The sequence below is a fragment of the Grammomys surdaster genome, unplaced genomic scaffold, assembly GCF_004785775.1.
Source record: "Grammomys surdaster isolate TR1022 unplaced genomic scaffold, NIH_TR_1.0 343, whole genome shotgun sequence".
Taxonomy (NCBI): Eukaryota; Metazoa; Chordata; class Mammalia; order Rodentia; family Muridae; genus Grammomys; species Grammomys surdaster.
The window spans coordinates 2,640,810-2,652,255 of NW_021604762.1; the positions used below are offsets into that span (position 1 = coordinate 2,640,810).

General features: G+C 42.4%; 1 protein-coding gene across 5 annotated transcripts in view; it reads left to right on the forward strand.

The window, feature by feature from the left end:
- The window catches only part of Lclat1 (lysocardiolipin acyltransferase 1), a 146,907-nt gene extending 137,688 nt beyond the window's left edge, over window positions 1-9,219 (forward strand). For all 5 annotated transcript variants that reach the window (XM_028779004.1, XM_028779009.1, XM_028779003.1 and 2 more), the window contains exon 6: window positions 8,566-9,219. In XM_028779004.1, the coding sequence (XP_028634837.1) occupies window positions 8,566-9,068 (503 nt within the window). In that variant the 3' untranslated portion in view covers window positions 9,069-9,219. The remainder of the gene's footprint in view (window positions 1-8,565) is intronic.
- The last annotated feature ends 2,227 nt before the right edge of the window (window positions 9,220-11,446 follow it).

An 11,446-nucleotide genomic window follows, 5' to 3' on the forward strand; every position in this document is an offset into this window, starting at 1 on the left:
CTCTTCCGATCTCGAGCCACAAACCGAGGCACCATCTGTCCTCCCTCCCAAGAGACACACTTGTCCAACTCTACAGATGAGGAGCCTGAGACTGGGGGAAGCTACTTATCTGCAGGAAGTACAAAACCATCTCAGTCTTGAGGGTTGTAGCTCCTGCACTTACTACATGTCTCTGAGAAAGTTGAGTAGTGGGGTGGAAAGGCTGGAGTCACAGGGAACTGACTGCTGGCAAGTGATTTCATTGCTCTGAAAAAAGGCATGGTGTGTTTGTGGTAAAATATGTGTGACTGTGCCCTAAAAATACCAAAGGCAGGGATCTTTCTTGGTCTCCAGTGTACCCTACACATGAATCTATGCATTAAGTGCTCTATAGCTTATTGAATGGATAATGCCAATATCATACATAGTAAGTACACGGTGAAGGTGTGCCCAATGTCCCATTGGTCACCTTTGACACTAATATCAGAGTATGGAGACCATAATCATGTACCTCAACAATAACAATCTTATTTATTTCAAAAGTCAGAAAGCTCAGCATATGATGCATGTGCTGACACTTCCTGTAATCTGCTAATGATTTGTGTTCTGGATTTTAACATCTTAACAGCCATGTTGGGACCAGTAGTGAAACAAGAAGCCTTTCTTCCTGTTCATAGTGGATTTTAACTGTCTTCTCTCATCATGCAAAGAATGGCAATAAACACAAAGCACATAGGCTGTTTTTGAAAGAATAGACTAAAAGAGTCTGTGTCATCACTGATAGAATGCAGATGTACAAGGTGTAGGTATCAGATGTAGTTGATAGGTCCTGCGAGGAAAAGAGATCACCCTGCTCCTAAAGAGCTTTCTGTTGTTTGTTTACTCCTGCCCATATTGGCTTTGTAATGTCTATGTGAAAATCCCAGGAGCAGAGACCAACCACTTAACACTGATAAGCGTCTAGATTACCCTGCCATGTACTCAGCACCTGTGCTTGTGCTTGTGCTTCTACTAAAATAAGCTAATTTAATGGCATGACATGGCTGCTTTAAAAAAAATCTTTTTAGATTTATTTGTGTGTGTTTGTGTGTGTACATTGTTGCTATCTTCAGACGTACAAAGAGGGCATCAGATCCCAGTACTGATGATTGTTAGCCACCATGTGGTTGCTGGGAATTAAGCGTAGAACTTCTAGAAGAGTAATCAGTGCTCTTAACCACTGAGCCATCTCTCCAGCTGTTGTTGTTTTGGTTTGTTTGTTTGTTTGTTTGTTTTTTCTTTGTTTTTTTTGAGACGGGGTTTCTCTGTGTACCCTTGGCTATCCCAGAATTTGCTCTGTAGACCAGGGTGGTCTTGAACTTGTAGAGATCCTCCTGCCTCTGCCTCCTTAGTACTAGGCTTAACAGTGTGTACTATGACTGTCCAGACATGGCTTCTTAATTGAGCACAAATATTTGTCAACCAGATTTCTAGTGTCAAATGCAGTATACATGCATATCATAGTCTACAATGGTGTGTGTAGTGCGTATAATCCTCCAGTTCTGCCACAGGTAAGGTTTGGATTCTCATTACCCTCGGCTCCCTTCACTGCCTTCCTGTGATGGAGGTTTCTCTTCACTAGTAAGAGCCATGGGGTGCAGCAGGCTTTTGCATTTGCTTATCCTGTTGCTGTTGTTTCTATGGGAGAAAGCATTAAAAACCTGTAACATGAAGAAATTTCTAGATAAATTACAGTTGTATTGGATGCTATCATAAATTTCAACATCAATAGTATTTGTAAAAATATTTACAACACAACGTTCAGAGAATTAATATTCTGAAAGATTATGTTTATAGAATTAATATCTGGCAAGAAAGGAGATGGCCAATGGTCTAGAAGGGAATAAATAGATGAGCTACAGGAAATAGCCTTGAAAATGAAGCTGCATTCAGAGTGAAGTAACCTCCACAGGCTCTCCCTGAATCATGAACCTCACAGTTGAGATCGGCTGCTACAAACAAGCCACAGGTTCCCTGCAAGTGTCTGTTTGTACCCCTAGCTCTGAGGGGAATGGTGCAGCAAGATTTCTGGAGTCTTCCAGCTACTAGGTGAGACTTAAACCCAGGTTGAGAAAGAGACCTTGCTCAGAGGAGCAAGTTGAGAGTCATGGGGAAGGATACCTTGCACCCTCTTCTGGTCTCCATTCACCACACCTACCCTACACACATAAATTAATTAAAAAGAAAAACCTTGATGATCAGGAAGCAAAACTGGTGTAATAAAGCATAATGTCTTTACCTCAAAAAACCAAACAAACAAACCTCATAGAGACTCTAGGAAATGACATTTTTATGTCTTATCAAAGACATAAAAGTCAAATCAAAATTATATGTTTCAGCAGCTTTCTAGAAATACAGTGTGAGCATTAGTTAAAACTAAAAAAGTAAGCCATTTATTTCTTGTGTGTATTCAAACATGTCTTGGAGTCAGTTTTTCATATGTAATAAAAAAATCTCTTAATGCATTCATTTACATTCTTTGAGCTAGCTACTCAACATACTCTAGAAAATTACTATCATTGATTTCAAAAATATCCACTTGTCTTAGAGTTTCCATTACTGAGAATACATATCATGACCAAGTCAACTCCTATAAGACATTTAATTGGGGCTGGCTTATGGATTCAGAGGTTCAGTCCATTATCAAGGTGGGAGCATGGCAGCATCCAGACAGATGTGGGGCTGGATAAGCCAAAAGTTCTACATATTGATCAAAGGTAGACAGGAAAAGACTTTTTTTTTACACTGGGTATAGTATCACAGCCCACATCCACAGTGACACTTTCTCCAACAAGGCCACACCTCCTTGGGCCAAGCATATTCAAACCACCACATCACTTAATGCAATTTAAGTGGAAATTATGTAAATATTCAAAAACTAGGGACTTTGATTATTTCAAACATTCATCCATAAAATGATGTTTTAGGAAATTTTAAATGACATGGTTGGAAAGTATAAAACAGTGTTTTAGTCTGACTTACTTGTTATATATCGCCTTCTCTCATCTCATAAATTTTCAACTTGGGCCGGAACAAAACAAAACAGAACAGAACAGAAACAAACAAAACAAAACAAAAACAGAATAATGTTCCAAGTAGGAAATTACAGAATTTTCTCTAATAATGAACATGATGCTGTTTGAGTCTTAATGCCAGTTGGTTTAAGTGACTCATGTATATTCTTATTTTGAAGCTGAAAGGTGTCTTATTTATTCCTATTTGTCTGTATATTCTGACTCAGTCCATTCAAGATGGTCTTCAGGTGAGTTGAGTAGTGCCAGCATATCATGGTTTGTTGTCAGTACAACCAGATGTCAGCTCTGGACATGTCAGCTCTGGTGCAAGAGGAGGCTGCTCAGTTATGAAGCCCAGCTTCTGCCCCAGGTGACGATGTTTTTTCTGTTTTGTTTTTTTAATATGAAAACAAAAAGATCAGTGGTCTTTAGCTTTTATTTTAACATAAAATGCATCATAACTGGTTGATAAGATAAGTTGACATTGTTTATAATTAAATTTATGGATTCAGATCCAGCTAGGTTTTTTTAAATTTATTTAATCAAGGTATCAAAATGAAATGGAAAGTTATCTTTGGTGTATTTTATACATAGTTGGTTATGAAATGGGGAAAGAAAGAGAAATTTGCAATCTTTGTAGCTCTGTTTACGATCATTGTTGGGAACATTTATCAGTCTGTCATTGAGCTTAGCAGGCATGGCCACAGCAACATTCCTTCCTTCTGTTAGTTTTTAGAGTCCACAAAAGTTTCTTCCAGTTTTTTCTTTTAGGCATACAAGTATGTATGAGGCTTTGGCCATCTCCTATTCCTGGGGAGCATTTGATACTGGTTAGAATTCTTAGTGACCATGACCTCAATTTGAGATGATCAGAGACATCCCTTATGGATATTACATTTGGAAAAACATCTGTATTAACTGCTGTTGGTTATTTAAACACAGCTACAGTACCTTGAATCCCCCTAGTGTCTGTTAGAGTCTTAAAGCAAGACTTGAAAGAGTGTGCAACGACTTTGTTCCTCTCACTAAACAAAACAATTGAGATCCCTGTAAGCGTGGCTCTTCTAACAGAAGGCTAGCTTTATAAAGTAATTCCAATAGCTACAGTATATGAAACAGAACAAATCCAGCTAGATTCTCTTTTAATTTAATCAAGGTATCAAAATGAAATGTAAAGTTATCTGCCCCAGTGCAGGCAGATGGCAGGTAGGTGGCATCTGAGTCTTTAACTCATCTGAAAAGCAATGAGATCTTGTGACAATGCTTTCTATTGATGGTGGCTAGGTATACGGATGATGTAAAACCTTAGGAATAGCAGAAATAGTTTTCGTAATCTTTTGCCTTAATTGGTGAGTGAAGGCACATCTCAACCTTTGACTCTCCCTTTCATTATTATCCTGTATGCACAAGTCCAACTCTTACCACCATGCTGCCCCCATCCCTTGGTTCTTTATCTGGTGGCACTGGCTCCCTAGGTCAAGGGCCTAGACCGTGAGATCTAGATGAGATATGATACAGAAGCAAGCTTTTCTACCCGCATAGAAATAGGTTTTCCTACACAGCAAAACAGAGTCTCTGGCTTTTGTGTTGTCTAGAGACTTTGACTTCAAAGTGAAAGCTTCTCAGGACTGTTGACTGTCCTTCCTAAGAAAAACCGTTCTCCTTGGCTCCTCCCACTGCTGTGTTTACCCAGGTCCAAACCAGGGCTTAAGGAAGCATTAAACTACCTGTAAAGCTTGGGCTGTGAATGCCAAGAAAGAAATGTCTTCTCGCCTGCTCCCCTTCCTGTTAGCTCTTTATTCTAAACATTATAATGCTGTTCTGTACTTACGCTGAATCTCAAGCAATCTATAAGAGACTTTCAAACTATTACCCTTTCAGGAACAAAAATGAATGGAACCCAAGTTAGAAAAACAAAACATCACAAGGCCAACCCAGTCTCACCAGACAAATAGAGGTGGTCTAGTAGATTTTAACATGTATGAACTTATTGTGTGATGTGTTATATAAAACCAAGGATATATTTTGTAGAGTGTGATATGGTGTAGTGGGAAGGGGTGCCTCAGCAGGCCCATGCTGAGGCTTACCCAGCCCCAGGTACCAGCCGTAAGATGAACAGATGTAGCATAGAATAGAGTTTATATGGGGGCAAGGAAAGGGGAGTTGATGAGGAAGAAGGGAGGAGAGAGGGAGAGGGGGGAGGGGGAAGGAGGCCAGCCAGGAACACATGGAGAGAAGGGGAAGGGAAAGGGCAGAGAGAAAAAGGGCAGAGAGTGAGAGAGGGAGGGAGAGGCCAAACAGTCCCTTTTATAGCAAACCAGGCTACCTGGCTGTTGCTAGGTAACTGTTGGGCGGAGCCTAGAAGGAATGCCAACACTGTGTCCAAGAGTTCACTTTGCATTTGCCTATTAAATTGTTATTTTACCAACAAAGAAGGCATAGCTCCCATATTTTCATATTTCATATTTTCAGATAAATCATAAGCATACTGCTCACATGCAAATTTCTAGAACCTCTTTAGGTGCCAAGATTTTAAGAGACAAATGTGTGTTCTTGTTTGAGCATACAGTGGCAGGCAGGGCCACCGTGGACTAAAACAGGGGTGGGAGTCTCCATTGGAGCTGGATGTTGAAGGAAATTGGATCAAGTGTTTCAGCAAGAGAAATTATATGTTTGAAGTAGAAGGGATTCAGGAGGCAGCCTTATAAAACAGAAGTTGGAACATTTTTCTTGATTGAAAAAAGGCCCAACCAGGAGGCCCCTGATTGACAACCTCAGACTCTAGGCAAGCAGTGCTAAGGATACTGGTAGAGAGGGCATACAAATGCAACTTCACTGCAGACTGCGTGCTGAGAACTGCTCCAGAGAGAAAGGCCGAGACTTCTCCTCTTGGCCTTGTGGCCGAGATAGAGATAGCGATAGCTGGCAGTCACTGACACTGACTGGGCCACGAGCGATTTCCCTAAGTAAGGTTATTTAACTCTCATAGCCCTTGGCTGGTGTGCCTATAGATACAAGAGCCATGTAAGCCTCAGGGAGACCTGTAATGTGCTCAGCCAGCTTAGTCAGGATTTTGGCCCAAGCCTGTAGCTCCCTACCTCACCCATGCTGTGTGTGTTAGTGAAGCTAGGCTGTCTGTCCTAAGTTACTGTCATTGTTTGAAAACATACAAGTTATTTACTAAACATCATCACCTTCAAAACATGGACACACACACACATACACTTTATATGAAAAGTACTTTAGTTTCTCACTGAACTGAGTAAGTTATTTTTCTTACAGTTCTAATAAAAATTTCCAACAACCAATGGATATTTCATAATAAATATTAAGAAACACAGGAGCTGAGGAACTGGCTTAATGAGTAAAGACCACTTCCTCTGTATAAGCATGAGGGCCTCAGTTCAAATCCCTAGTACCTCTGTAGGCTGGACATGTCCCTGTGTGCCTTGAACCCCACTGCTGGTGAGCAGGGACAGATTGATCTCAGGAACTTGGTGGCCAGCCAATCTGGTAAGCTTGAGATTTATTGAGACTGTCAAGAGAAAAGCAGAGAGTGATAGTGGGAGCTGCCCAGCAGCCCACTGTGGCCTCCATATGCATGCACATCCTCATACGTGTACATCATACACAGATACACTGTGTAGGAAGGAGAAGGGCGAGTGTGGGGCTGTAGGTTGCGCATGGGCATGGGTCCTGTTGGGCTGAGTTGTGGGTCCTGTGTGTGTCTGCCGCCCCAGGCGGCTCTGGGGCAGAAGTGTGGCTGGGCTTGGGAAGCCACAGAGTTCCACTCTGGGCACTGGGAGATCCCAGTCTAAGGTCCCGCGGGGGCAGAGCTCTTGGATTTGGGGTGGGGGGATGTCTCTGGGCCGAGGCGTCTGGCCCTTGGGTACCCAGGCGCCACTGGGAGACTTCAGAAGGACTGAGATGGGGAGCAGGGGGAATGGATACAGGCTGGACTGGCCCACAGCTGAGAAGGACTAGGGAGAGAAGCTCCGGTGATGCCCCGTGGGGTAGATGAGACTCTTGGTTCAAGCGACTCACACTACAGCCCCACAGGCTAGGACGTTCAGAACAGACACATTCAAAGATCAAATGTAAAACTGGTGCAGAATGAGGGATAGAAGCTACCATTCCCACAGAGCTGCAGTCTGGCCAAGGGTTTGAGCAGTACTGTAGGGTGCCAGTAACTGTGATTAAATAGGGTTTGGGTGAAGGGTGAATGCCAGAGGAATTTTTGAGATAAATGAAATCTGAACATAATTTTCAGCCAAGGCTACACAGAGAAAACCCTGTCTCAAAAAAGGAAAAAACAAAAAACAACAACAAAAAAGACACTTTTATGTTTGATCATGGTAGATAATAGCAGCAGTCACAGATAGCAGCGACAGTGCTTGCCCTTGGGCAGACACCAGGCTTCTGGGCCCCTGCGTCAGGGTTCAGTTGAATGGTGTCCACTGTGTTCTGCAGGTCTTACAGCGCACTGACTCTCTAACCTCGAAGGCTCTTACTCATTAGTTCAGTGCCAAGCCAAAATAAAGTAAGCCTGGCCCCTCCTTGGCATTCCTCCTTGACCACTGTACCACATCAGTTCTTGTTATCCTTTTACACAGCTCTCTCCTTTGGCCTGCCTCGTCTTCCTGGTCTGTCATAACAGACACACTGCTCTTGCCCCACTACCCCAGGATCATAATTGCTTAAAATCTGTGGCTACCATCTACAACATAGTGTACAGGATGGCCTGTCCTATATCATGTGCCCAGCCTGTTTTTAATGTCCCACTCCAAGTGTTCAACCGTGTCCATCTACAGAACGGGCTCCTTCCCTCCCCCATCCCCTATATCCCCAAGGGACAGTTTGGGACTTTGTGCGTCCTTGTTTCCCTATGTTGAGAACATTTTGAAGGACACTGGAACCTTGTTGGCTGTTTCTTCATCACTAGCATCTGGCTTGTGACTTAAAAAACAACCTTTTCTAAATACCTGTGCACAGTGGTGTTTCGGGTCAGAATCAAACTTGTTATGCTTGATATATATTAGAAAAAACTGTGTCTGATCATTTCTTCACATTTGTTTCTTTCTGAGGGTTTTTCGCAGCAGTTACTGTGGTCATTTTAAGGTAGAAGAGAGCGCATTTCTATTGCCTTTGTAGAGAAAAATGTGTTAATAGACTGTGTCTGTGTAACACGTCTTGTGGCTGAAGGCTGGGCTGTATCCTTTATCTCCTACCTCAGATCCATCTCACTGTGTGTATTCCTGCAGTTCTAGAATGCAGATTACCATTTCTGGGAATGAAGACAATTTCATTTTAAAGGGCTTTGAGGTAATTATCAAACAGGAAAAAAAGCTAAAAATGGCTGGTAAATATTGATCTAAGTACCCAGAAACCCTGGTATTTTTAGCCCTTGTTTGTTCATGGTGGCTCACTCTGTCCTGACTCTTGCTTCTCGAGACTCTGCCTTGCAGAGTGAATCAGCACCACCCCCCATTGACTGTTGCTAAAGCACAGCTGTTTTCATCTTTCCAAAACCTAGGTAAGAACCTGGATGCTGTTCACGACATCACTGTGGCATATCCTTACAACATTCCTCAGACTGAGAAACACCTTCTTCTTGGATACTTTCCCAAAGAGATCCACTTCCACGTCCATAGGTATCCAGTCGACACTCTTCCCACATCCAAGGAGGACCTTCAGCTCTGGTGCCACAAGAGGTGGGAAGAAAAGGAAGAGAGGCTTCGGTCCTTCTACCAAGGAGAAAAAAACTTTCACTTTACTGGGCAGAGCACAGTTCCACCTTGCAAGTCTGCTCTCAGAGTCCTTGTGGTCAAGCTGCTGTCTATACTGTACTGGACCGTGTTCTGCTCTGCAGCGTGCCTCCTCATATATTTGTACAGCCCTGTTCGGTGGTATTTTATAATCAGCATTGTGTTCTTCGTGCTGCAGGAGAGAATATTTGGTGGACTGGAAATCATTGAACTTGCATGTTACCGTTTTTTACACAAGCACCCACATTTAAATTCAAAGAAAAATGAGTAAGACAGTGTGGCGTTCACCATGTGAAAACCTAGTGTTGTCACAGGAATGTTACAGTCTTCGTAAACTGAGATAAGTTTTGCATGACTATGTCAAATGTTTCTTACTATGATTCTTTGTTAAAGATATTTTGCACTTAAATTTGTGGGGGAAATATTGCTATGGTTTCTTTAAAATCTCTGAATGTAATTCCAATGCTGCGTATGTAGCAGGGTCAATCGCTGTGACTATCTAGGGCCATAGTATTAGAAACAATCACCAAGCTGTTGAGGCAAGATGGAAGCTTTTCTGAAAGGACCAACCTGTTTCTGACAGACTCTCAGCTCAGAGGCAGCCCTGGCGCCATAAGCACGAGCCCCAGCCCCAGTGTATCTAAGCAGGTAGGAGACTACCTCCCCACGGGGCACAGTCCATTCTTCAATTCTTTTACACCATTCCAACCCAAAGGAGGAATTGTCTTGTCCTAAGCTGATCACTATTGATAGGGAGTCCTTCGTCACTCTTAGTCTCTTGTGCTGAATGAGACAGAAAAAGAACCCCTTCCTCACTGGAAATCACATCCGCACTCAGCTCATGGCGCACCTTCAGGCTCTCCATTTGGCTTTTAAAAGATAGAAACTGGTGCAGCTTGCTTCCAACTCACACTCAGTCCTGCCTTCCTGATGGTTACCAGGTGTCACTTCGTCTTTAGCATGTACTGGTACACGTAAAGGTACCAGTACAGAAGAACATCTGTATTTCAGACCGAAACTGGAAGGCAGGTGTCTGTCCTTTGCATGCAGGGTGTCTACCTTCTGCCATTAGAGCCACATCAAACATGCCTGCAGACAGGATGGTTTAGCTAAAGCTCCCACTCTTAAAACCAAAAATGCTAACTCAGAATGAACTCTTCCAGTGATAGCAAGGACACACTCTCTCTTTATAGTCATCTCCCACAGTTACATTTAAACAGATACTGACCAACTGTCTGCCAAACATGCCTCTCATTTGGAAGCAGTGGAAGCATATGGAACTAGTAGCACTCAGTGTCCTGAGTAAGAGACGCCACTGAACTGCACACTCATATCTATGTCATGTGATTAGTGCAGGGACAGAGGCACATAAGCTTTGGGGGGGGGGCCGGCCCGTGTCCTGCAGTCTCAACAGCTATTACTGCCCTGTGTACTCAGTCAGGAATCCACCCTTCCTAATGATGGCAGTGCACATCTGTACCTGGTAGGGACTTGCTCAGCTTGCCACGCACACTGTCTGAGAAAGCCCTTCTGGGGACAGGACACTATTAGCATATCATGGTTAAGTCTGTTTTTGTTTGTTTGTTTTGTTTTTTTGGTGTTTGTGCCCCTGTATTGGGAGAATGCTAACTGGAGAAACACAGCAGCCCATGTTCAACTGCTCCATCAAAGCTCATTTTATTCCTGATGGGAACTTACTAGTTAGTAGCCATGCATACTTGTTCTCAACATAACTGTTTGACTTTATAGTTTTTAAGGTCAAACACACACACACACACACACACACACACACACAAGTACAACCCCTCCCCACTTTTTTTCTTTCCCTTAATGAGAAAGGCATCAAATTTTAAGTTTCTCTGAGATTTCCATGGATCACATTTAAATGTGGAAATAGCTAGCAATCAGAATTTCATTTGTTCTGCAGATAAAAGGGAAATGCTGTTAGCTTTGCCCACAGAGGTTGGGCTTGGTTAACAGTACGGTCCATCTCATTGTGCATACTCAGACTGTCTCTTGTTCTTCCCTTCGCCCTCTTCTGATCATAGAAAACATTAAGGTAGAAAATACCTTAATTTTACTTTATCTAGCCCAAATTCATATTACTAAGTATAGCACTAAAATTAGAGGATGTGGATACTCTACTTGCTTTAAAAAGGGAAAATATTCTTTTAAATAAAAGTTTTAAAATTATAATTATTTGCTCTTACATGTTTAACTGTGTTAAAAATTGTTTATTTAATTTAAAAAATACATATATAGCTAATACTTTTAAGCTTAGAACTGCTTTAAGTCAATACTTGAACATCAAGTCTAAGCAGATGTGGCTTTGATGGTTGTCAGCCTAAGGAAGGCCCTTGCCACACCCTCAGCCAGGGCTCAGCAGCTGCAGTCCTGCTCCAGCATCCTCCACAGCGTGTTCTAACGATGATGACTCCACACGCAGACATTAGTACCCAAGTCTGAATTCTGCAGATAGGTTCCCATTTCACCACCTCTCAAGCCCAACAACGATGCTCTAGTACAGTCACGATAAAGACTAGCAGAGGGAGCCTATTGGTGTTAAATTGTTTACATTTCTTTATATAAAATAATGTGCTTTCAGTGCCTTAGTTATGGACCCTTTTCTTTTTCCTGTTATAAGAATTC